The sequence below is a fragment of the Orbicella faveolata genome, unplaced genomic scaffold (assembly GCF_042242905.1).
Source record: "Orbicella faveolata isolate gen_17 unplaced genomic scaffold, um_ofav_v1 contig_25, whole genome shotgun sequence".
Taxonomy (NCBI): Eukaryota; Metazoa; Cnidaria; class Anthozoa; order Scleractinia; family Merulinidae; genus Orbicella; species Orbicella faveolata.
In genome coordinates, this window is record NW_028301553.1 from 30,361,610 (window position 1) to 30,389,099 (window position 27,490).

The 27,490-nt window shown below is 39.4% G+C and overlaps 2 protein-coding genes across 2 annotated transcripts; both read right to left on the reverse strand.

The window, feature by feature from the left end:
- Positions 1 to 815: 815 nt before the first annotated feature.
- On the reverse strand, positions 816 to 20,147 carry LOC110059198 (uncharacterized). The gene is made up of 19 exons (XM_089294167.1): positions 20,089 to 20,147; positions 17,171 to 17,417; positions 16,506 to 16,996; positions 15,797 to 16,297; positions 15,086 to 15,407; positions 14,034 to 14,204; positions 13,035 to 13,265; positions 11,823 to 12,298; positions 10,951 to 11,087; positions 10,260 to 10,395; positions 9,130 to 9,446; positions 8,433 to 8,689; positions 6,528 to 6,791; positions 6,057 to 6,309; positions 5,643 to 5,823; positions 4,779 to 5,231; positions 3,566 to 3,799; positions 2,686 to 2,874; positions 816 to 1,972 (listed from the first exon to the last, which is right to left on the reverse strand). Exons 1-19 carry the CDS (start codon positions 20,119 to 20,121, stop codon positions 1,880 to 1,882), a joined length of 4,986 nt encoding a protein of 1,661 aa, XP_089150293.1. The 5' UTR covers positions 20,122 to 20,147; the 3' UTR covers positions 816 to 1,879.
- A 3,858-nt stretch (positions 20,148 to 24,005) lies between these two features.
- LOC110059309 (neuropeptide FF receptor 1-like) lies at positions 24,006 to 26,008 on the reverse strand. The gene has a single exon (XM_020766006.2). It carries the CDS (start codon positions 25,964 to 25,966, stop codon positions 24,938 to 24,940), a length of 1,029 nt encoding a protein of 342 aa, XP_020621665.1. The 5' UTR covers positions 25,967 to 26,008; the 3' UTR covers positions 24,006 to 24,937.
- Positions 26,009 to 27,490: the final 1,482 nt, after the last annotated feature.

The following is a 27,490-nucleotide window of genomic DNA, read 5'->3' on the forward strand; positions in this document are numbered from 1 at the left end:
AACTTCAAACAGTCCAGAAAGAAAAGTTCATCACTCCAGAGTTATAACTCAATTTTAATGGAAGTAACATTTATGTATTTTGCACTGAGCATTAACCTTTATAGCGAAGAATAACACATTCTAATAATACGGGACAAAAAATTGTGCGAACTCAAAGGAATTGAACACGAGTACAGAATCCATAGAAATCTAGAGAGCGTTTTCACATGACGTCATGACAGCCAAGTTGGTGTTCCAAAACAATGGGACGGCGGCCGTGTTGGTGCACTTAAACAATCCTGCGGGAGTTGAATTTTTTTCTCATGTAAAAACGTTTTTTTGTTAGCTCAAATTTGCTTGGCTGTCATGACCGCGTGAGTGAACATGCTTATCGCATTTGATGAAGCTAGAGGAAGCAAGAGGGACGACAGGAGGGGGAAAACGAGAGCACGTGGGGAATGCTGCGAAGAAAAAAAAAAAAGAGAGAAGAAAGATAGCCATTTTGCAATTGCCTATCTTTCTAGAATGTGAGATTTTACCAAAATCATTGTCCTCCGCGCGCCCTCCCATTCGAAGCCTCCGCAAAAGGTAAAAGACTGAAGCAAAAACCCTATTTGGCTCTTACGAAGAATGTGAGAATTTATACGAAACGGACGAAAGAAAGGTAAAAAAGATAAATAAGAATGGAAGAAAACACAAAATACGAGGTTTAAAAAGATATTAACCGGGCGGCCTGAGGACAGTCCGGTTTAAAATTCACGGAGTATGTTGTTGTTGTTTTTTTTTCTTTTCTTTTCTTTTCTTTATTTTTTTATTTTTTTATTTTTTTTCTGAAATGAGAACAAGGGAACCGAGAAAAGAAAGGTTAATTCCATAAAAATGTATGTACATATAGATGATAGGAGACTGACGAAAAAGTGATTACAAATTTATTCAATTCGCCATTCGTTACATACAAAATAAGTAAAAATTGCCAAGTACATAGTAATGACGTTATTTTGACGTCGACAACATACTGCGGTGTATTTCAATCGTGATCACTCGTGCTCACTCATATTCACTCGGGGTCTCTTTGAGACATGCCCTGCTATATCCATTGACTTATGAGTCATACAAAAAAATTATAACTAAACCATGCGGTATGTAAGTGCCCCTATAGCACGAGTTAAAATCGCTTATTTGATTTTGTTTAATATCTTTAAAGTCACACTAGGTGGCTCGTCACGCGCTCTTAACTTGTCTCACGTTTCCATACGGAACGCATGTTGCGCTAGACATCTATTATGTAATTCAATATAATTTAGGAAAAAAGGACCTTTGATCAGTTTTGGCAAGCACTCGTGCTCCGAAGGAAAGAAATTACTTCTTATTAGTTAGTCATATCGAAGGAAGGAAAGGTTCTATTGATGTCAACTCTCGCCAGATCCGATCCTGGAATATTTCTTAAGCTATTTGCTTGGCCCTAATTTCGTAAATCAATTGTTTCTAGTTTCACGATACGATACAACAATAAAGAAGGCGTTTCAAAAGAAGTTTGGTACGAAATAGGTTGTGTCTATCCGTGGATTTTGTGCGGTCCAGCTAGCGGTGGACAAGCGCCGCTATACGGTACTTGTATTAAAACCGAGTTCGAAAATCACTTTTCGCCAAGAATTCTGAGTGGTGCATGTTACAGCAACCAAGAGATAATAAAAAAATAAGCCCAGTTAAACAGTTTTTGATTCTTTTAGAATCTAATTTAACAACTAGTTTGAAAGAAAAACGAAAATCGTTCGTACTTGTGACGCCAACGAGATAATTCGAAAACGTTTCCTCTCCGGTGTTTGTCAGTGACAAAAACCCAACATTTTATTTAGAAACTTGTCACCAGCGCTTTTTGTTATACGATATAAGATCAAATTTACACAATGCCGTCTGTCTCCAGAAAATCGCTTCTGACTTGAACAGATCCCGGCTTGGATTTTGTTGGAGGGACTATGCTTGCGTAGGAAAACTGAAAGAGAGGAAATACAATTCAAAGTTAGATAATGTTTTATTATCGTTTCTTTACGATTTAGTAATTTTCCATGTAAGGGATTTATAGGTGACACGACGCAGTCTGAGACTCGAAAGTATTTACATTTCTTCTCAGTATTATATGTTTTGATTCGTCCCTAAATAACCAGCCTACATAAATGCAACAAAAGTTCAGAGCAAGCTTAGATTGTCGAGTTAAAGGCGACTTTGCAAAAAGTTGCACGTTATCATACTTGCCACAAAAGTTGTCACAGGACACGTTTTTGAGTTGTAGGCACTTCAGGGTAGAATTAAAGGTGTTATTAAAAAGTTGTCATTTTCCTATGGTAACCTGTTATATGGAAGCGATGTCCGCAACTTAATAACATGGATAGCTTACGATTAAGATTAGCAGAAATATTATCGCAAATAAACAATATTCCTGAAAAAAGTCATGTTATTCCCTTATTTGTGTGATCAAATGTGATGTGGGATCAAATGACAAACTGTAGTAATATTGAACCATCACGGAAGAGGGGATGGAAAGAGCTAGGAACTATTGTCAGCCGCGTTATTTGATGTAATATCCCAAAAAGTTTCTTAATTTGGTTATTTCTGCTAATCTTTATGCTCACCGAAACATGAATTATGCCGATCAAAGGAAACGTCAATTAACAAAACAAATAAATATCACTTATTTTCCAGCCTCGCCTCATGTGCATAATCTATCCAGCATCCGGTATTGATGTAGATTGTTTTTCCTGTTCTGTTCTTGATTCTGTGATCTCGCCATACATGGGTGTGTCCCAAAACAACGACATCCTCACCACACTGACATATAAAATCGTCAAAGTTTCCTACTGATCCCTTCAGCAGGCTGTATGTGTAACTAGAGCCAAACTGGTGGCAATTAAACAAGAGAAACGCATTTAAAACTCTTTTAGGCAGAAATCACTGATGGAACGATGAATAACCATGAAATTGCGGCATTATCCTAAGGAGACGTACTAAATCAACATCAGTTCTGGTTCCGAACTCGGTAAACTGAAACTAACGACTGTTGCGTGGCTTTTTTTGGACGTTACCCATTCTCTACATGCGAAATAATACCACCACCGTGGTACAAGGGGGGCAGTGGAACCAATCCCCTGGATATTCGTAGTCATAAGATTTTGGTTTTTTTGGTTTTTTTTTTTTACATTTTTCATGTTTAATAGAGAGTCCTCAGGTTGCTATACAACATGAGATATTTGTTTTTGGTCATGTTGTTGTTGTTGTTTATAGTAGTCAAAGCGCTTAGCTATACCTAGCTAGTTGACAGGCATGCCACTTAAAATGATTGAAACAAATATATTTAAACTAAACATAATAGGCTTAAAAATCCCAACTGAGTGTTTTAAATTATATTTAAATGAAATATTACGCCGCATAAAAACATGTCTAATGGGTAATAAATAATTTACCCTCTAGATCTCTACACAGTTTTGTTAGCGATTTAGCAAGTATCATTGCTCCTGCATGCAAGGAGTGAATTATAATTTGTTGACTACTTATCTAAAAGAAATTAATTATACCGAAATGGTGACTCTACCTTTTCGATTGCTCGTTTAATGTACCGATATTTGATGACGTTTGACATTTTGATCCACTTCCCTTCTTCAAGAAGGACGTACTCATCGTCGTTGACGTCACGACCCAAGCCTCGCTCGATCATGGACTCGGTAAATTTCTTTTGCAATGGAGCCTTCGCTAACATCTCAACGACAAAAGATCCCAAATCCCCTCCAAGCGTCCGCATCAGAGACGTCGTCACTTGTCTCAGAACCTAACAGCAAGGTAATAAGAAATTCATTCCAAAATACTCTTAAAATCAACAAATATTCCTCAAGTTTAATTGAGGGATATCTTAATTGTGACCGTGTTTGGATATTTGATCTTAATTAACCTAAGTTTTTACGACCTTATTTCTTCGTTCTCTCCTTATAGCTTTAATTTTTGATTGAGAAGTTATATCAAACAAGAACGACCTTGTCTTACCACATTTTCAAATTTCTCAACGCTCGTCAATACCCGGCCGGTGGATCGTATTTTAAGGTCTATTCTCTTTGTCTACACAATGTAACGTGGCAAAATACGGTCTCTCGTGTTTCATATATTACTTTTATACCCACCTTTCCAAGCAAAGTTATCCGCCACCCTCCCCAGAGAAACAAATCTGGATATTCATAATGTTGTCATGATGAGTAGGGTACCCAGCCGTTGATCCCCAACGGCATGTAGTAGATATATATTTTATAGTAGCAAAAATGGTATAAATTGTATCATATCGATATAAAGGACATCATATTTGCCAGTTCAAATTTACCATCTTAAACTGGCCAGCTCGGGTTCGCAATTTCAGAGTTTTTGTCAAAGCTTAATATATAAACTGATTCTAAAACAAGCCTAGTAAAATCTTACTAGCATATTTATATTTCTTACGTCAGGAGCTCAAAATATGATGGCCATGGAAACATCAAGTCAAGGGAAAAAAAAGAAAACCTCTTTTTAGTAAACTATTGAGAAAAAATATTCAATTATCATCGTCTTACCTAATTAATGTTTGATATGTGATAAATCAGTAACATTCAATTTCTAAATACCTAGAAAACTGCTGAATAGACGACTCTAGCGGTGTATTGTAGAAGAACTTTAAAACGTTTGGAAATGTGATAAAACTCCGATTGCAGTGATTAACAATTAAAACCATCCACTAAAAAGTTTCTTATCTCACAACGTTAATTGAAATAGTGGCGTACACTCACTTCTTCGGTCTCGGTCACAACTGCATCTGTCGTAGCCACTGCCCTTGTGACGTAATACCCTATGGGTCTGCCACCCAGGGGATCGTCTGAATCAGTTAAAGAGTACGTGTTAAATAGATCCCAGTCATGGCCATGCGCAAAACGTATTCTGTACTGCTGCCCGTCGTCACTGTTGATGACGTAGATGAGGGTTCCTGCAATAAATTCCACTTTCTTTCCCATGAGCTCCGCCACAGCCTCGGCAGTCATCTCATGGTCATGATTGCCTCTTATGTAAAACACTTTGACGCCGTCTTCCTCTGCCATTTTTCGCACAACTTTAAAGAAGAGGTCGCAAGTAACGTTCGACTTCCATTTGGCGATACGCTCCTTGAGAGTGAGAGGCGAGAGTGTCATTGGCTCCAGCCACATCTCAACGACATCTCCGAGTAGAACCAAGGTATGTAACGAAACCTGTAAATAGAAAGACAACGAGACTATTTCTTAGCTAGAAATCCGAGGTAAGTTTTGTACTAAGAAAAAAGTGATATTGTGAAGGTATGTTGCTGCGGTCCCTCGTTGTTAGAGAATGATTATGTCTTTAAAACCTAGCTGACTTCAAAAAGAGAAAGGACCAGAATGTTTACTAAATTATTGATTAATTAATCAGGTAATCTCAATGTTCAATGTATTTAGGAGGCAGGGGTGGCGCGGTGGTGAGAGAGCCAGCCTCCCAGTAGTGTGACCCTGGTTTGGATCCAAAACAAGGCTTCGTAAGTGGGTTGGGTAAGGTGTTTTGCTGTTATTTTTGTTGTGGAAGTTCTTCTGGTTCTGCGGTTTTCCTCCCCACACAAAAACCATCAATTTCCTTTGATCTGTTCTTACCTCAGCTACACTTGCCAGTTTGGTGATAAAACTGTTAAGTCTATCGTACATATTTTTGCTCCATTCACAGTCAAGATGAAGATCGCTCATTGATAAAATCTTGTTCTTCATTGGGTGGCTGGGGTTAATCATCTCTCGAACTTCGACCCTTTCGGCATCGGTGCCTTTGGGAGGATAATAGCTAAAAGTAGAAAATAGTTCAATCAATCAATCAATCAATCAATCAATCAATCAATCAATCAGTCAGTCAATCAGTCAATCAATCAACCAATCAATCAATCAATCAATCAATCAACCAACCGATCAGCCCTAACTACCATAAAGGTCAATTCATCAATGAAATAAATCAAAAAGAGCTACCCTCCTACCATGGCCTTACACGCGTATTATATTATCAATAGATACGTTTCATACCTGGGTTCCTTTTTCACTGTGTTCTTTCTGGCAGCCTTAGATGGCCATTGTTGCGAAGCCTCCAAAGGGGTGATATCGTGCAGCTTGTGCCAAATACTTTTTACTTTGCTGAGTTCGAAGACGTCTTTGGCTTCAGCAGGATAAGTGAGTTCTTCTTCATCATCCGAAGAATCAATATCCCGATGTTTCACTTCTAGATCTGTCGACAGATCTGGTGAGGTCGTTGTAGTCTTTTTGGAGTCATCGGTTTGGCCTACAATATAACGTTCTTATAGTTAAAAAGCAATGGTTTATGTGGCATTTTACGAGCAGTAACCTGAAATGTTCAAGGAATCTCTCTCCCTTTGCATATCGAATGTTGTTACATATTCTTTTATGTTCATTTGTTGTTGTTGTCGAATTAAGGTTTGTTGCTGTAGATGTCAGAAACGAGTGGAACCAACTACCTTGGCAAAGAAAAAACAAACTTACAAACTTTAGACTTCAGGGATGCTACTGCGTGTGTTATAGAATTGCATGCATTTTCATCCAGGAGAAGGTCATCCTCGGCATGTGCATCTAAAGCTTTCAAGATATGTGGATAAACATCGTGGACTGCAGCCTTTCCAATAATACAATCCAGGTGACCATAGCCAGGGATCTGGATCCAAGTGTATTCTTGTGCAGGATGGGCCTCTTTAACAAGGTTGAAAGTTTTAAAGGTGTTTTCAGGCAAAAAGCAACTGTTCTTCTCGCCTATTAAGGTAAAGTCAGCAGCTCGCTTAGCAATTTCAGCAAGGGAGCTGTATGTAAATTGATTAGGCATGTACAAAAATGATATATATGCTCAATACAATGTTATAGTTTTATATACGGCAATAAATGAAATTTAAGGGAATTTTTGACATTTTTTATGCACTTTAAGGGGTATCCCTTGGTCTTTGTAAGCATTTGCGAGCACACGAGCAGTGCATTGCACGATTATTATTGCGAGCACAAGCAGAGTTCAAAATTTGTCTTGCGATCAGCGAGCACTTTAGAAAATAGAGATGGCGTGCAGCGAGCAGCGAGCACTTTGTAAATTCTCCGCTAGCCGGAATCTCTCTTTCATTAAAAGGAAACGTTGTTTTGTCCCATGTAATCGGCGTGACACCTCCAAAACGGGACAATGGTTGCAAAGCCGGGCAGCATGTTAAGATTTATCGCTATTCAACCAATCCCAGCAGCTTACAGCCAATTATGCCTTGTCTGATGTAGCTTCACCTGAGTCAATGAGGGGACGCTCAATTGATCAATGAGATCTATTAAAATCTTTCTAACCACACTACGAAAAGGGACTTAAAGCTACCAGACTCCAGAATCCGAACATATGAGCAGTTGCAGACATTTTGCTAGCACGAGCAAACGAGTACTCATCAAATTTTTGCGAGCAATTCGAGCAAAGGTCAAATTTTGTGAACACTTTTCAGTTGAATGGGACCATTCGATACCCCTACTATTAAAGTCCAAGATAGCGGATTCAAAACACGGAAAAATTGATAACGCCAATTTGACGTCACTGACGTCATCTGACGTCATCCGTCATCGATTCTTATTTAGCTCCTATTTAGCCTGGGCCTTCTTTTCGTGACCTTTTTGTAACCCTTCCCCCCACCTTCCCACTCCCTTTGCCTAGTCAATGGCAATACATCTTATATTATGTGTAAAGCACCCGAGCCTGTGTACTTTAGTGATAATTGCGTGTCAATCATGCCATTACATTAGGCGAAAATGACCTCACATATTTCAAAATGTTGGCCTTGCCGATCGGATACGCCATACAAGAAATTGTTGGGAGCTCGAATCCTCATAAATTCCAAACTCGCACTAAAACAGAAATTTCAGGTTTTTAAAACCCCACAAAATTTCTATAAAATACTCTTTGAAAAACAAGGTTGCAATTGAAAAAAAGTCACGTGATTAAATAATTGACAAACGGTTTGCGATTTTTTTTCGTGATAACTTTTAGGACAGGTCACAAAATTCGACCACTTTTGCTGAAATGGTGTTTAAGGACAAAAAGATTGAACCTAGAGAAGTCCTTCAGGCGCCCATCCTACTTCCTAGGTTACAGAGGGCTGAGAAAGAAACATATGATTTATTGCTCAAGAGACCATTTAAATTTGACTAATGTGGTGTGAATTCCTTTGAACTCAATAGGCTCGCAGAAGAGAAAAATTCACGTATGATATTGCCATTGCTGAAACACCGCCGAAACCACGATTAAGACGATAACAGTGGCGGTGGCTGCTTCGGAAGGGGCGGTTGCTAATGTTGCTCGACTAGTTATATTACTACTACTACTGCTGCACGTAATTATACCGCCACTACCACAGTATACCTTCAACTACCACTCACCGACAATGAAACATATGGGTATGTTCAGTCTCCTTATATGTTTCTTGTATGCTGTCGATTCTAGACGATCGTTCTTCTCCATGTCTGGTAAGTAGATGTCTTTGCCTGATGCCGAGACCAGCTTTCTTTTCCGCATCGTTAGGGCGATCTGATTCGCTACCTTGGTTGACAAGTAGCCAAAGAACTCATGCAAGGAATCGTGTGTGAGAGGATTCAGATTCTCGTGTTCCCAAAGTAGGCCATAAAGAAACGTAATTCTGCAAAAGTTTGTGATACCAGTTACAAATGTAAAGAGAAAAGGTTTTTCAGCTGCAAGTTGAAAAACAAACTTTGCTACTTCTTCTCCTCCGTTAGTGGCACATTTTGTTGTTGTTTTAATTGGTGCACACTGGTTTCTGATGTGTGCAGGACCCATGTAAAATGCATCAATATAAAACACTAGTTTTAAAATCAGTCGGATAATCCACCAATTAACCATTTTATAGTCCTTCCAAGTTCACAATAGCGTGGTTTACAGTTGAGCCGTGGTAAAATCAAAATCAAAATAATCACTCTGGCCAACTTCAACAAACGAAGTCAATCCAGTAAAACAATAGAAACTTGAAGAAAATACACTTTCTGAGAACTAAGTTTACCTTTTTTCACATCCAAGAACTTATATAACTCCTAATGTTATTCAAACGAATTGAACAATTACCTGTGACAAACGGGATTGCGGCATAACTCATCATAAGGCAAAAATATACTTGTGACGCCTTTCGCGAACTTGTTAAAAAGTTTATCGCTGAATGAAGCAAAGTCATCAGTGTCTGCGGTGAGTCCATCTACGCCGAGTGCTTCTGCTGTTCCCGGAATATATAGGCCTGCTTTCAGCTTGTTTAACAAGGCTGGAACAGGGTTTGCAGCTAACTGACTGCAAACCAGACTTCTAACCTTTCCCTCAAGTGCACCAGACAGAAGGGAGGCACAACACACCCAGGATCCAACGCAGTGTGCAACCACTTGAACAGTTTTCTAGGAATATGATGAATCAAAGCTTTGTCGATGTTGCGTGAGCGTTCTCTTAATGTAACATTAATGAAAAATACCGAAAAAAATGAATGAAAATAAAAGGACGACGCTCGATTGATCAATACACTTCCGTTGGCCTTTTTGACTTCACTACCATGGGCATACAGTGGAACCTCCGGCTGGGACCACCTTTCCTCAACGACCAGCTTTTCAAGATACCAAAAGTTTCCCCGTCAAATCAATACACTTGGAACCTCTTGTAGGCGCCCACCTCTCGTAAACGACCGCGACCACTTTTAGAGCTAAAAGTTTGAAATTTTCTTTTGTTTTTAACCTCCCGTAAATGACCATTTGACAGATAACAGAGCGAAAATTGGATAATAAGGATTTGTAATATTATTGCATTCCTCGGTTGTACAAGAGACAGAAATTATCAATGGGAATTACTGAAATTTTTACTCGAAATTGACTTTCCAAAAGGAAACACCGTTAAAAATTTAAAGAAAAACTGCACATACCCTGTACTCTATCAGTCTTAAATGAGGCAAAAGTTTGACTCAATATGGTCTGAGTTCTCGTAAGCGACCACATAGTCTTGACATTTTGGGTGGTCGCTTACGGGGGGTTCGACTGTATTTTTACCTCAACATTCTATATCTTCTCTAAAAAACAGTTGACAGGGTTGGGAGGGAGTGAGTTGTACATATGTCCGTGTTTAGTTATGTGATTAGCACTACGTGTGTGCCTGGGTTAGATGTGACTCTCTGAAGAACCTTGAAAACAGTCTTGCTGGCTATAGAATGCCTCCAGAAATACCTGCTTGGTGATTTCAAGGACTTTGTTTATGGCTGCAGGGTGATCGAACGCGGCGCAGTCATCCAATGTGTAATCCTGGTATACAGCCCACGGGAGGTCACAAGACAGCCGCAAATCAACGAGCCACACGTCATATCTAAAAAGAGGAATAAGAACCCAGGTATGACACTATTTATGCATTTTTCAAAAAGACGTCACAAAAAATGCACCTTAAAACGAAAATCTCCACTTTGCAAACTGACTTTCGAATACTGAAAATCACTAGCGTGCATGTACCATACTCCCACTGCAGCTTACACAATCATAGTCACCCCATCGTTAGCTGCAAACCCTGTTCCAGAGAATGGTAAATGCGAGACTTTGCGCTAGGGCGAGATTGGCGTTTTTCTACAAGTTCAAGGCATTTCGACTTAAAGTGTTTTTATGCTCGCTTGCGACGTTCGGTGCCTCGAAACTTTTTTAGCCTGGAAAAAATTTAGACTGCGAGACAGCTTCGTGAAAAAATCGAGACTGCGAGAACCGCGAAATCTGAAGAATATTTTGCGAGACGCATGGTTGGTTTTGAAGGACAATTTACCTCTCCTTTTCACTGAAGTTAACATCCTAGAGATGTATCTCTGTATTCTATCACGCAGGTGATAATGATAAAGAAGATGAAAACAAATAACAAGCAAGACTATGCATATGTTACCTATGTTCCACAAGGAATTCAACGAGATTGGTTTCAATGGTGTCCAAGCTATAAATTACACTGCTCACACCAGCTCCGTGAAACATTACCACAGGACCCTTCTTCCCGCCTTCAAAACGCGTCAATCGCAGTTCAAACTATAATAAAAGAATAAATTATACTCTTACCACCGTGTGTGTGAGAGCGCCACAATAAGAACACGTACATTACATGTATATATTACAAGAAGCTCGTGAAGATAAAGTGCCACCTCATGATGTTGCAGAGAGTTTCTAGAGATCTGCTGTCACAAAACCTGCGATCAAGCCAATCCTTCGTGTTTCATTTGTCAATCCGAGAGTGAGTTAAAACTCTCAATTTCAATTTTCCCGAACGTATGTTGGTTCATATTACTAAACGATTTGTTTCAGAACAGTACAAGAAGAACAGACAGTTTAATATTTTTTAGTCCGGCTCGTGCACTTCGCTCGTGTCTCAGTGATTACACACCAGCAAAAGTGTTCATAGAGTGTGTTCACATAACGTCACGGCAGCCATATTGGTGTCCTAAAACCATTAAACGACGGTCATGCTGTAAACACTTTGTTTTGTTCCAATAAATTTGCATGGCTGTTGACCACCCAAGAGAAAACACCCTATTGGTTTATCAGTTCTTCAACTTCTACTAGCTTGTGTCACTAATGTCCTCAAACCGTCTGCCTATACTACATGTAGTCTGTATGTTTTAGCCAGTAACTAATGAGTTGTAACAGGATGGGTCCCAGCTACTTTTTCTCGTGTCGGTAATTTCCTTATACCCTTTGCTATGTCAACGAGCCGTGAGTTTGGTTTGCTAATTACTAATGAGTAAACAAAGGATGGATTACAGGTACCTTATCTTTAGTGATGCACTTGTGGACTTCTGGATGTTTCCCATTCAGTCGAAGGGGCCTTTTCATCCTTGGCGGTGCGTTAAGATCAAAGTGGGTCTTCTTTGTTGTAACAGGACTGTAAATGTCCAAAAGACTGCCAGTGAAAAAGGCACAGAACCGTGACACCCACTTTAACTTCTCCATCTTGCTTTCTGTGTGCGTAACTTCGGTCGCGGCCAGCTGCTTCATGAAATTGGGGAGTGTAACAAAAAGTTTTGCTTTTCCCACGGGCTTCCCAGAGAACTTATTCCCGTTATAAATGGTAACGAACAAAGTCGTAGTATCTCCAAGTCCGATCTCTCCAAACGAGTCGTTCTTTACGTACTTGATGCCATCGAAGGAAAATGTTTTGCCACGAATTCCAGTGAGAATCATTTTGTAAACCATTTCCTTGGTGTCTATGTGCTCAGTACTTTGATTTAAGAACTGAAAATGACCTTAAGTGACCAAATAATAATGTAATTTAGAACAGCTAAGAATTGAAAAGGCTAAGCAAGTCTGCGTTATCAGTAATTAAACTTTTATCGATCGGGGAGGATCCAGGATCTTTCTTTGGAGATTTTCTAAAGCGCTTTAGATTCGGCGCTGCTTTGGATCATGATTTTTGCCACAACTGGCTCCGTATGTAATTCAGCGTATTAGGAGGCTCGTCCAGTGGGAAAGCAATAAACGCTAGCGGGAGCTGAGGAGTGCTGTGAGCGAAAGGCTGAGATTGGCGACGTGTTACATTTTTATTCCCGTCCTTATCGTCTTGCCCTTTTTGCTTCAGCTAGTTTTTCTGGCGCTTCTAATCACTGGTTTTCTTGTAGTTTCCTCATAATTGCCTTCTAACATATTTTAGTATAATTCTACAAGTGTTCACGAATGCCGTTTTCTGATTGGCTACGCTACTCAGCATGATTCTGTGATAGATAGTGAGTAGCGTAACAGTCTGCTCTTGTTAACAAAATGACGGCCGCTTCTTGGCTTTTTCGAAGTGTCTGTGAAGAGGATTTAGATTAAGTTTTGAACGACTAGTAGCTTTATACTGAAACGATTAGATTATTCGCTCTCGATTTCTATCGCGCGATAGTTCACGCGATGGAAATCTCGAGCTCATAATCTAATTGCTTAATAAAGCTAACGCTTCGTCATAAAATGTAATGAGCTGAACCATTTCTCAACTTTAATTACCTGCCGTGACTGTCATTGGCGCCATGGACAATGCTGGACAAGTAACCGTGCCGCTTATTGTGGCGGCGTGTGCTGGGTCACAGTTAATCATGCTTTCCACATCTTGAGACTCTATAGTCACGGTGAATTCACACGGTGTTCCTCCTTTTTGATTCTTTGTAGACGTGAACGTTCCGAGCATTTTCTCCGTAAAACGGATGCCGGGCTTTCTCTTAGCAAACGCTGATCTGTCTGAAGACGACAAATGAGTGCACATTATTAACATATCTTTCACAATACAGATACTAGCCGTTGAACAGTATAACCCAATTTTAATTTCTTCGTGTGACGACTCTATACTTACGTCGTTACACTTTATATAGATAACTGTCATGCTAATCATAAATGCCAGTTATTAGTTCTAATTTGCTTCGCTATGAATTTTCAGTGAAATCCAAATTTGGCCATACTTCCTCAGATTTCCATGAACAACTTTACTACAAGTGATTTCAAAAGATCACTCGATCAATCATTCAAACCAATCATATCAATCAAATCAATCATATCAATCATTCAATCAATCAATCAATCAATCAACTTTTATTGTGCACTATTTACAGAATTAATTTACATCAGTATTATAAAATAAATATGAGAAGAGAAATATATGTTGCATATGGCTATGAAAAGAACTGAAAATATATATATATGTGCGTGGTAACGAGTGTAGGGCTTAATTTCTGGTTGGTTATCCCGGCACCACGTGAAGGTGATAACCAGGTGATAAATGCGGAAAACAAAAATACGTTACGTAGTAAACATTACGGAGAATACATTACAAAAATACAAGGGACTATTGATAAGTATTTAAGAGGTGCTCCTCATACTGCTTCTTAAAGGAATCTCAAGAAGCCATTTGAAACAGCCAGTAACAACGTGACAAAAAGCTTGGTTGTCTATTCTCTAATAATTCAAAAACTAACTGCTACATTTTAAGCAGCTCCTTAGAAAATGACTCACTTAGTGGTGTAAATCTGTTGTAATCGATTTTCCATCCTTCTCGTTTTGCTAGGAGGCGCATGCAACGCTCGGCGAGACAGGCAATGGTAAGCGATGGATTGACTCCCACTGCTCGAGGAAGAATGGCTCCGTCTACGACATAGAGTCCATCGAGCAGCTCATCTGTCTCACCTGCCAAAAGAGTTTAATTTTACAACCATTAAGCGGAATTTAGTAGTTGAAAAAAAGAATTGGATAACTTTTTCCAATTCATAGGTCGATGAATTAGCCCACATGGGTTCAGCAGGTGGGCTAAGTTGGCCTCCAATTTTTTTTTTTTTTTTTTTTTTTTTTTTTTTTTTTTATGATTAAAGTAATTATTTATCCTGTTGCTGTATGAGACGATAGATGGTTATAGTCACCCTTCAGCATTTTCCCAGCTTGTCGTGACAGGCTACACACAAATGTAATTTTTGGACGTTGCTGGAACTTAGACAGGCATGATATAGGAGTTCAGTTGCCTAGACGCATTTCAATCATAGGAATAGCTTAGCGCTGAAAAATCTGCATTTTCATTAAGATATTCCCTAAAGAAACTTTTTTGACGCCGTCAAACAGCGCAATAAACGAGAACAAAATATCCATATGCAGGACTTGACTAATTTTGCAAGGATAGGTTTCCTTGTTTTACTTCGTTTGTTGTAAATAGACTTGAATGGTAGGCCACTAGCTTTTCAGTCCTTGACTATAAATGTCTAATTAAATTAATTGAAAAAAATATTACCATTATAATAAAAAAAAAAAGACATCTGATTAACACTCATTTGAAAACGAGTAAAAATTCAATTCTGAAGCACTCAGAAACAGACTGCAAACAGAAACGATTTGTAAATCAGCCCAGAATCTAAAGCGTTTAAGTCCCGGCTTTGACTGAAAAAATAACACTGAGCCAACAGAGACAAAAAAAAAAGCAACAAACAGAATACAAAAATGATCTGAATCCTGATTTTTTACTTCCGTTAGGGTCGTTAAACTGCAACAGTATCTTTGATAAAGGAAACTTAGTAGCTTACCATCAAACACTTGCCCGGCGTGATTCACCACAGCAGTTCTTCCAGATTCTCCCATAGGGCAACCTCCCAAGGGGTGTGCTGACACGACACTCCGACCCAGAGACTCCAGCCACGTCGGGTTCCTCACAAACGTTCCACCAAGACCACGCGCTATTTTCTCTAATGCTTGATTGACATTTGTGAAACTCTTTTCAAAGCCCACCTTTTCCCATGTAATGTCGATGTCGTCGGTTTTGTTTTCGAAAGAAATTACTCCAGACGCGCTATCATGACTCATACACAGAAAGGAAAGTGTGTTGTCAATCCCTTTTCCCTGTAGCTCCTAACGATAAAAGAAAATCGTTGTCAGCCCTCGCAAGAAATCAAACAGTTACATCTAAAGAAATCAGAGTTGCGGCGTTTATTTTCAGTACATCTAGATCTTCCTCAAGAAACACTAACTTTAGTATTTTGTTCAATTTTCATCGTCATACCGTTCGACAGCATTGTTCGTAAACCTGCTTTAAAACTCTTTTGGAACCGTATTCATCGTTTACCACAACTTGTTAAGCTAGCTATTCTGCAAGTCTAACACAAATTAAAGCTGCAAAACTGTTACAACATAATATATTTAAGCTATAAATGGCTCAGTATTCACTCTGGACTTTTGCATTACGCTAGGTTAGAAAAAAAATTTCCTCGCGTCAAATGTTGACTGTTTGATGTTCTCACCTGGAATGTTTTCTGAAGCAGATCAGTCGCAGGGTACTTATCAATTCCTATGACCTTTGCGCTGAAGCTCACGCCAACCGAAAATGGTATAGATAAGGCAGACGGAGGCGTTCCGTCTTCGATAACAAAGTTGTCCTCAAAACTGCCGCCATTTGCTTTACGAAAGTCCATGACGGATGTAATGCACGGACCAGGTGGTTGGGCAGAAGTCATGTTCTTGGTTTCAACTCCAACAGAGTTGGCCATTTTGTCTCCGTTGTAGCTAAATCCGAGTACGTCGCCGTTGGTTGAGAAGCGTTTTCCAATTTCGTCGGACACGTCCAGACCACGTTCTTTTGAACGAAGAAGTATTTTTGTGGAACCTATGGCGCCGGCACCAAGAATGACGTAGGTAGCACGGACTCTTTGTTCCTCGAGGTCAAAACTGCCAGGGACAAATCTTTTGTAACTGACAATCCAATCGGTGGAATTGTAAGACTTCAAGACAGCAGTTACTTCTACCTGTATCAAGGAAAATATTGGGCCATTACCAAAACAACTATAAGCCCTCAGCCGGATTAACTTCAACACGAGTAAACGTTGATCAAAGCAAATACGAAGTATGATATCTTTCCTCTATTAGTCAGTGTGCGATGAACTAATAATTGTAGAATAAAATAGGATAATGGTAGCGTTAACTATGAAGTTTATTCACTGGGTTAGCGTTTACCTCGGTATACAACTCGGCTCCATGTACTTTTGCATCGGGCAGGTAATTCATGTTTAACGTGTTTTTGGCGCCGACATTGCAACCCCCACAACAATTTCCACACCCTGTGCATTTGGGCTGAGGAACTCCAACGTGATTAGATGGCATGTCCTGGAAATTTACGTAAAGCGGTGTCTTGTACAAGAACTTGTCTAGGTCCTCGATGTCAAATTCATTAAGGCCGTCTCTCATGCGATCTAGTTTAGACAGTGGTGGATAATTATCTGGATATGGTGTGGGCTTAATCATATCCACAAAGTGCTGTCGATCTATATTCATCAGCTGATCCATGTCTTCTCTTATTTCTTTCGGCCACGATGGGTCCTGAAATACCGCAGGTTCTGCATCCAGTGCCACATTCGCATTGATGAGGGAGGTCCCACCAAGACCACATCCTTGGACTACGGTGAGGTCATCGGTAACAATGAATTCGTACAAGTCTGATGACTGTCCTGAAAATGTCAAAGTATTTGCATGCGGTAAGTGAGTTTTAGAAAGTATTCCGGGAAACAAGCTGGCACGTGAAAGTTTCTAGACAGCAGAACGACAGCAACAACGACCATAACTAAGCACTCCTCATATACAAGTAGTGAGGAAACATAAGACACTAGAAAATGCTTACACACCTATTTTCTTCCCCTTCCCGCCAATTGTGACCTGCGTTTCCTTTGTCGCCTCACTGAAAGTCTCTGGGAAATCACCGGGCAACCACTCTTTGCCTCGCTCCAAAACGCACACGGATTGACCCGCGCGTGCGCAGCGACTGGCGGCGATAGATGCGCCATAACCAGAGCCCACTACTACCACGTCATACTGGGACTTGATGGAGGCGTGCGGCGAGGAGAGCCTGGGAAATACATGTATGGGCTTTGACTGAACCTACGTATTAAATTAAACTAGGTTATTTGATTACAAATACTGTTAACGAGACTGACAGAGTTTATAATTAATCCAGTAATCATAAAAAAATCATTAACAAATCCCGGGAAGGGCGAGGCGTTGTGCAGCTTACGAGTATGACAACAAACAGATCTAGAATTATACCAGCCTTGTCCGCAGGGTCTCTCCCTTGGGACGAGGTTGGAATTTGACTGCCCTTAGTTTTAAAGTATGTCTAATTATACAGCAAAACGTAAGGTCTAAATATATGGGGTATGGATGAGTCTTTATTATAACACGTTAGGATAGAATTCCATATATTCTATGTGGCCAAATAGCATTAATAAATCTATACAAGTTGCAGAGAGAAAAGTATGTTTCTCTGACTCTAAAGGTGTTTGTGTAATCTTGTACAAGATTAATCAAGCGTTAAGTTCTTTGTATTTTGTTTTCTTGACTGAAAACTCGAACGACACCTGCGACTCTAAACTCGAATGACTCGACTCCGTCTCTTCTTTCAATCGTTTGTTTTTCTCGCCCGATACGAATAAATTGATTTTGCAAGTGCAGATTTATTTTTATCGTCTTTAAATTAGCTTTTTGGGTCGGTTCTTAATTCCACGCCAGTTTCTAGTTCATTTTTACTGTTTGATATAAATGGAACGCTCTCGAAGTGCAAGTGGGGAGTGAATTAAAATCGGCCTGCTGCTTCCTCGCTTATCTGCCATTCGTTCAGACCCATTTCTTGGAATCGCATTGTGTTTACAGTGGTACCCCGTTAATCCTGTCACCAACGGGCCGAAAAAATCTGGCCGTGTTAACTGGGTGGCTGTGTTCGTTAATGGGGTTATTTAAATAAAACAATGGCTGATTAAGCTTTTGTCCTGATCAGAATAAAGGATGGATTTGTATTTGGTGGTCCCAGATTCAACTCCTCCACGCGTTGTAAATAGCCAACTGTTTAGTCTCCCGCCAGTTGGGATTTTTAAGAAGTTTCTGTTCAATGAACAATATTTGTTTGCTCATTTCAGTGTCCTCAATTAGCACAGTAGTGCTAAAGATTTTGACACTTAAATAAAGCGATTTATGTAATTTATATTTTAAGTGGTCTGTAATAACGAGGTGGCCCTAAGGCGGGTTTTCACTCAGTGCTACAATTTAAATTTGGCCCGATTGTAATTTATGCAAATTGGCAAATGGAATAGCTGAAAATAGCATACCGCGCTAGCTCCTGGCTATGTTCAATTGTACTTTATTCACTTTTTTCTCCGTTACGAACGTGATCGTAAATCGTATCTAAGACTTGAACTTCAGACCAACAATTTAATTCGACAACAGGACGTATCCCACTGTCTTGAATGCACTGTTAATTTAACTTATCACAAAAGGAAGGAGGCTATTGTCTGATGCTATTGTTGTGTATTCGAGAAATAATTTGTGTCTTCCAACTACCGTTGCGTATCGAAACTCAAAACTCGAGCCTCGAACACTCCATTTTGGAATATTGTAAAATAACCAGAAGTCGACGCCTCGTTTGTGGTCGGACTAATGTTATTTTTTAATACTTTAATATGTGGCCTTTATTTACGTCCTAATTTCCATGTTGGTAGAAAAAAGTCATTAATCGGTTTCCATATTAAGATTTGAGGCAAGATACAGTTATACTTAAAGAAACAAATACCACGGCAGATATCGATATTTGTATTTCCAAAATTCTTCACAAAAAACACGCCACATGGGATATGTGCGAGTCTGTCCGATGTCTACGAATGCGGTCTCTCCAGATTTGACGAACAATTTACAAATAAGTATTGAAAACGACTTCAGTTTCTATACTTCTTTGCAAGCCCAGTGCTAAATTGTCCGTTTGAATATTTGTTTCTTTATACGTTTTACGTAGAGTTTGCCGCAATACGCCCTCAAGCCGAGTATCCATTCGCTTTCACAGCTTTCTCGATGCAAATGAAGTTTGTGTTCCATAATAAACTTGAAAAATTCGAAGCCGCCCTTGCACAAATATTACAGCCTACCTACAGATTGTATTTTTTTGTTTTGTTTTGTTTTTTAAATAGCTGGTATATTTGCCTTAAGTGAATCACCAGTGTGATATATATGCGCTAGCAGACAAACCAACAAAGATTATGACGAAATCACTTTATATCTGGCCCAGATAGCTCCCTTGGTGAATAGAAATCGTCCATACATTTTTGTCCCTTATCTTATTCAGTGCCACCTTTCATATATTACTAAAAGGTCCAGTTCTTGTTATCTAATGGAGTAATCTCTAGACTGAGGCATTGGTACATTTGCACTACGATTCAGCGTGGAATGCACCACGTGAAGGCATTGCGGTAAATCTTGGGATGCGTTTATTTGGGATAGCTTGGATTAGGACCATGCACCATGATTACTTAGAACTTGTTGCATCAAAGGAACCGATCAGTCTATTCCAGGTAAGAATTGATTGGTTCCTTTGATGCAACATTATCTCGGATCATTGATCCTGGCCCGTATCGTCCCAAACGCGCCATGATTTGATGCATGATTCACTCCATCCTTTTAACACGTCCATTCATAATGCACGGCTACTGGAAAGAGGAAAATACTAATAATCCTAAGTTCTATACGTTTATAAGTTTAGAAAATGGCTGCTTGTACTACTTACTTGAGCTTGTTGTTTTGAAGCTCCACTTCCCATTGCAACTAAGTCCAACCTATCTGAATTCCCCGTGATTCACTAAGCGTGACAAATTAATGTTTTCATGGGTGGCGATGGCAATAAATTTAACGCATACAGAGGGAAGTATCACTGCATCTAGGCAATGCAAACGGTAGTGCTTTTAGGCAATATATGTACATCAGCTCGTACACAATACACCTCGGCATGTTTTGAAAGTACTGTCTTGAATGCCGTGGAAACCATAGAAACAAATTCCCTCGTGGAATTAGCAGCTGAAGCCCTCATTATTTCAAAATGGCGATATTATCGCTAGACAAACCTATTGTTATCAAACCTTATCAACAAATATTTTCAGTTCAGAAGACACAACAATTTTAAAAGGCCTTTATTTGTGGCGGAGCAAGACTTTTCTAATTGGCGGTCGCATGGGAATTTGACCATTGTCAAAAGCCTGTTCAAAAACGCAGTTATCTCTGAACATGTCTGCTTTGTCTTACTTTTTATCAAACGAAACAAGAAGCTAAGAAGTTAAAGTTCCATCTTTTTTCCCTTATTCTGGCGAGACGCTTCAAGTACGGTTACTCGCACCATAGCTTTGCAATATCAACTGCGCTTTACAAGTTTTGAACACAATAACTACAAATAAAAAGAATTAGGATATTTCACTCAGCCGGAGTTAACCTTAGATATTTACTGTTCAAGTTGCTTCTTGGAGTATCTTCTTTATTCGACTGGATTTGCTGGTTGTTTACCTCGCCTTCGAAGTTCTGTTCACGAGTATATATGTGAGGTGTTCCTGAGAACTAGCACGAACTGTGCTAATTTGGCTAGCTCTCAAGCTATAGAATTAGAGGAACGTTTTTGCCTCTGCTTTGAACTACATAATACATTTTACTTGGGGTATGAGAACTGTACTTTTCATTGGCCTGCGATGGTTACCTGCAGGATTAGGAATTCAACCTTTTCACAGGACAAACCGTTTTCTACAAACAACCAATGCTATTTATTTTACTGAGACATGGTGCACTTTTCACGTACTACTGCAAAGACATAGAATAAGATACACCAGTTAGCCTAAACCATTTTTTGATTCTTCCTGACTGACTGACTGACTGACTCACTGACTGACTCACTGACTGACTCACTGACTGACTCACTGACTGACTCACTAACTGGCTGGGTGACTGACTGATTGACTGTCTGACTGACTGAAACTGACTGACTGACTGACCGACGGACTGGCTGGTTGACTGACTGACTGACCGACGGACTGGCTGGTTGACTGACTGACTGACTGGCTGGCTGGCTGGCTGGCTGGCTGGCTGGTTGGCTGGCTGGCTGGCTGACTGAATAATTAACTAAATCAATTAAGATACAAATATTTTGTTATGTTGTTATTTTTTATTCACTGTAGAAAAACTCACGACTTGGAAATTGATGCTGATACAATCAAACTTGTATTAGGGGGACACCCTCGGGACCCGTGCTAATTTCCTCCTAATACAGGGTGTCCGTTGAAAGTAGGTTCCCTCAGAATTCGTCTGAAAAGGGTCATTAATATCCGTCAGTATTAAAAGACCTTTAACGGGTCAAATCGCATTCTCGTGAACAGTCGATAACTCTGAATTTCCATAAACAATAACGAGTATATGAGGTAAAGCGATTTAAGTATATAGCAACAGTATCTATATACATTGATCAAATGACGTGAAGGTTCAAAAAATCAAACAAGAACACAAAAGTTCTGAAAAACAAAACTGAAAAACATGCAACCTTTTTGCAATGTCAGTTTGATACAGGTTTCTAACAATAGAAATTACCATAAAAGTCAAGTTTAAACTGTCCGCGTCCGCTTAATAGAGGTGTCCGTTAAATACAGATATTTTTGTTTTACAGTGAATTTGGGCAAAGAAAAAAGTGGGATTTGCACTGCTGTCCGCTTAATAGAGGGTATCCGCTTAATATGGGGTCCGCTTAATACAGGTTTGGCTGTATACAGATGTACTAAGATCATGAACAGTTCTGGTTGTGAACTTGGTAAACTAAAATGAAGTTTGCTGTACGGCTAGCTTCTTTTGGACGTTACCCATTCATAAAATCATGATATACCCACCCTACTGTTGTACGAGGGGGCAATAAATAGGGCTTACCACAAGTTGCTCGAGATTTCCCAAAAAGTTGCCCGAAATTTCTCTAAAAGTTGCTTTTTGTAACGAAAGTTGCTTAAAAGTTGCTAAAAAAAAAAGCAAAAAACTTTTTTTTTGTTTCTCTCTTCTTTTATTTGGTCTGATGCAAAGATATGCAATCTGTACAACAATAGTAACATTTCTAAGCAATTTGTGCAATTTTGCGTTGTAACCAGCGTCGCTAAACAAGTTTGTTCACAATACGTATGAGTAAATACTACGCATCAATATCAACATAGCAATATTGATCCTGTAAAAATTATATTATGAGCCAATAGAATTGTCGTTGCTGTTCAAGGTCAAGACTTCTAACCATTTTCATGCAATATAACTGCGATCACAGTTCATAAAAACATGTAACCTTGAGTCCTTGACCTTAATGAAAACAGACTTATGTTGTACCAGACTACAGTACAGAGAAATACACATCACTTTGAAGGGACTGACTTAGGCATTTATCTATCTATATGTAAATAATATTGTATCAAACTTATCAACAGATAACCTATTTAGTGGCTCTCAAATAAATGCTATCTTAAAGTGTTTCTTCTCTGGGCATGGATTTGTAAACAACAGCATTGACATGTAGCGGATCAAGGTAAGACACTTCGCTTGTTGCCATTACATCGGAGCATGTGTGATGCCTCAACAGTCCCTTCCAGTGCTGCATCTTGCTGCTTTGAAAACGTATTCTGAAGGATACTGAAGACACATTCCGCTGAGGCTGAGCTTGGTTGAATCATCAAAATCTTCTTTACAGCTGTTGACCAGTTTGGAAAAGCCCGTTCTTGTGATGACTACCACGGCACTTTTCCCTCTACTGATTCGACAACTGCACCATCAGCAATGGCAAGATACAGAGGAAGCTCTCGTGCGGCAATTGTAGCATCAAGATAATATGTTGCTGAAACAAAGAGTTGGCCAGCATCAATCATTGCAGCAAGTTCAATTTCTAAGTCACGATCACCGACTGGGTCATCAAAGAGCTCTAAGAGATGCCTGTGACAAGAGGGAGCCAGGTGTTCATTTTCTCTTAGAAAGGCTTCACATCCCCAAAATACTGCATTACTCGATTAAGGACTTCCCACTTACTCCACCACCTCTTTTCTGAGCTTAGACGCATTGCAGTTCCTGTCCTTGTTTTCCATGCCATGTGGGCAGTTGGACTGAGAGAGAATATGGTATTCCAGTACCAAGAAATTGTATTCAGTACACCAAATTCGAAGTGCTTTCCAACATTGTCAATCGTGTGAGAAAAACATGTAAGATTAAACATGTTGGGAAAGAAAAAAGACTCATTTGACGCAGACCAGCTTCATTCACTGTCGCACCATCCCTCATTGATGCCAAAAGTTGATCGGGACGAAACATGCACTCAAGAGCCAGACAGCTGAGCAAGTTTGTCCGCATTCGTGCTCTTTGCAAGAACCTCCAGCTTCACAAGCCTCTGTTGTATAAGCCAATGGTTATCAATAAAACACACAGCAATACCCTAAGATCCTTTTGGATTCATTCCTTCGTCGTTTCTTTTCATCAGGTCTACAATACTCTGGTCTTTTTTCTTGCTTTTCGCTATAAATGTCTTTGATTTAATATGTTTCTGCGATGCAATGTGCTTCATTACACAGCTCTTTTTTAGACGTAGCTTCCTTGCGTGCGTCACATCTGAGTTTACTCGACCTACAGTGAGAAACTCTCCTTTGAACTGACTTAGACTTGGATTTGTACGTTTACACTTTGCGTTCTGTTGAAATCGCCGCTTTCGCTGGAGCCAGTCTTGCCCCTACTTCTGCGGCTACCCTCAAAGGATCGATGATGAATTTTGCGAACTTTCTTGATAGTTTCTTTTATATGCTTTGGGAGAAAATGTTATTTCCACCCCACTTGCTGGAAACGAGGAATTTTTTCTTAGTTTTAGAGATTTATGGGCGATTCAAAATATGACCGAAATCGCTTTCATCCCTTGTCTCCTTCTTAGCTGTTACGGTAGTCAACTAGCGATTCGAATCAACAACAGACCGAATCTAGACTACGAGTAGTCGGTTTTTGTTCCTGAAATCCTCCGCGCTTTGGACTGAGTTAAAATAAAGGAGCTCGGTCACCTTATTTTGAATTCTTTTAGCCTCGTGCAAAATTACCTTTAATTTATGGAAACCTGAAAGTAACAGGTTAAGACAGAAAAACACCAAATAGATAATAAAAAACCATAAAGGAACAAGGATGTTTAAGGATGGAGAAAATTAAACATGGATTACACATGGCGAACTTGAAAAATTCAGGCTAAAATTTTCAAGATGTGCAAAACATCACGAAGCTTCTTTAAGATTGTCGAAACTCGGCTCGTCCCGCGCCAACAAAGATTACAAGATAGGTTAGGAATTTAACCGGTTTACAATGTAGGTAGCATACCACGTAGTCTACAAACTGTCAATGCCATGTGTTATAGACATGATGTTCTTTTCGGCTTACTAATGCAAGCTATAGCATTACATACTTCAGTTAGCTTCCTATTAAAAGCCATTTATTGGTTCGTCGTCTTTTTCTTCCTTTTTTAATTATTACTCCTACTTTTATTCACTTATCATTGAAGTTCCTGTGTGGTGTTGCACATGTCAACTGGGTATCGTCAGTTTTCTTTGGGTTTATGATCAAACGGCAGAGGTTAAGGTCGAAGACCGGCACTTCACGCTTTTACGTGAACATTGAGGAGGTGCAATCCTTTCGCTTCTTTCAGGTGGAGAGTCGTGGCGTCTACAGATCCCGTTTGTTAGTAAGCTCTTCATTTCCTGTCGGTAATTTTCGTTGAAAATCGTGTAACAGATGGGATTTGCGGCACTGTTAGCTAGTATTAAAATATTTGAGAACGCCACAAGTTCCCAGAAATGGCTCCAACGTTTGTCCGCCTTTCCGTAATCAAGCCAGAGCCACAAAATGTTGTTTGGCAGTAGGCAAAATGCGAACAGCGTGGTTACCACTTTAAGCATGCGCACCACTTTCCGAGCTTCTTCTTCCTGTAGGTCTTTAAGACACTGGTTACCATTCTCCGCCCTTTTCTTTAACTCACGGCTTATGTTGAAATACGCGGTGAACATGATGCAGAACGGGAAAATGTACTGGAAGAAGAAGATGCTTGTTGTGTACACTTTAGCAGTCATAGAATCGCGCCAACTCTCTTCGCAAGACTTCACAACTGGGTTAAACCTCAACGCTTGAAAATAAGGTGTTACCGGTAGAATGGCAGAAAACCATACACAGACAATAATAATCTTCGCTCCAGTTTTGGTGAGCTGCTTTTTCAAAGGATGAACAATTGCTCTGTGTCTAGCGAGACTAACGGCTGTTAGCGTGTATACAGAAGCAAATAGCAAACATGTTTGCAAGGGGTAGAGTATTTTACACATAAGCGAGCCATATGGCCATGAGTAGTGCAGTTCTTGCACTGGAATATCAAACGGTATACAGATACAGGTAAGAGTCAGGTCGGCTACCGCCAGATTTAAAATGAAATAGTTGGTCACTGTTTTCATCCTCTTGCGACGCAAAATAACCGTACAGACAAGAACATTGGCAAAGACACTTGTTACGAAGATGATAACATATAAAGTTATCTTGATAATCCTGAAATGCAAGGGAAACTCGGGAATAGCTGGCGAAGACGTATTCGTGTTATTATCCATGATCCTGTGAAATAAAGGTTGCGTGATCGCACCCCTGAGAATATAAAAACAACAACTCTTAAACTCGACGGCTAGTACTCTTGAAAGCTATTGAATAAAGTGAAAGTCAAAGGATCTTATCAACAAATGGAATTTGTTTCTCAAAAATGTATTCTTTTTTTTTTTTCTACAAAACATTGTAATGGAAATTCCTTCTTTTTTTACAATTTGCGCAATTTAATTTGCAACGGTCTCCGTTTTAAGAACTCAACTGAGCTGAAATAATCATTAGAGATATTCAGTTTCTGTTCTTTGAGTAACATCTAAACCTGAAGAAGGCTGGTCTGGCCAGCCGAAATATTGTTTTAAATATACGACGTTGTGTTAGCCTTGCAGTAGTGGTCGACTTCTCACCTTTCTATTTTTGATGCACGTCAAGTAGCAAAATCGTCGTCGTTTTAAATGTATGTCTACTTGAAAATAAAATCCAGTAATTCATGTCTGTCATATGTATTCTTGAAGAAGCTAACAGTAGTTTACGCATTTCTTTCAAGACAAACAAAAACCGCATTACATTTTTGTTTAAGTGGCAAAATGGATTATGCTCCGTGCTCAAGTCTGTGCTGGCGTTGTTACAAGTAGTCGATAACATATTCTTGATGGCAAACAAGAAAATTACACGAAAAGAAATATGATGATTCATGTGAAATGCTTAGCGGCTGAGAAAAAATAAGTAGAGCTTACCTCAAATTTGTGGATGGAAAAAATAATGCACGTACAATATTACCATGTGCGGACAAAGTTTTGAATTTGTTCTCAAGTATTCTCAGAGATTGAAAGGCGAAATACTGCACTGAGGGCCTGAACTCAGTAAATGCTGTGTACCTCTTCGCTGAGACGACAAAATGCAAAAGTCAAGGTTGGAAAGTTATGAAGAAGACCATCTAAAATACACAAAGGGTTATCTTCTGACAGTTTGAAGTACACCTGCACGAAACGCCTGAAAAGTGGCAACACAACTGTGTATTTTTTGATGGACTCGCTCTATTTTGCAAATAGAGGGTATATCAATTCCATTTTCTAAGTTCCTTCCTGCTGTACACTTGTCTTTAGAAGGAAAACACTTTTGTTTTCATCTTTTTACATAATTAAAAATTTGAAGTGGTAAACCACGACATTTACCATCGTTGGCGACGAAACATTTGCTTTTTTTCTTTATTTTATTATAATTTTTTGTTTCTTCAGCAATGTTTTTTTTTGTCTAGTGAAATTAAAGGTCTTATCTTATCCCGTGATGTTTTCATCCGCATCTTAATTTACTCGCGTTAGTTAGCAAACAAAAAATTGTTTCATTGTCGTTGTTTCCTTCCGAAAGCTGGCACACTAGAAGCGTGGGCTTTTGTTTTAACCTGACGAAATTAATGTGTTTTGTTTGCAGGCAAAGAAAAAAAAACTAATGATAATCATGAAACTTACATCAATTATCTACGTCATAAGGCTGATGTTCACTAACGCTAGGTCAGTTAGCATATAAAGCAACATACA

Bases quoted from the DNA above. Each gene is read 5' to 3' on its own strand.
- LOC110059198 (XM_089294167.1), bottom strand. From the start codon at position 20,121: ATGGGAAGTGGAGCTTCAAAACAACAAGCTCAA. The intron at 11,088-11,822 runs GTACCTGTAATC...CTTTTATTATAG, and splicing joins AGTGCATCACTAAAGATAAG to TTTGAACTGCGATTGACGCG. The intron at 5,232-5,642 runs GTAAGAACAGAT...TTCTATTTACAG, and splicing joins AACTGGCAAGTGTAGCTGAG to GTTTCGTTACATACCTTGGT.
- LOC110059309 (XM_020766006.2), bottom strand. From the start codon at position 25,966: ATGGATAATAACACGAATACGTCTTCGCCAGCTATTCCCGAGTTTCCC.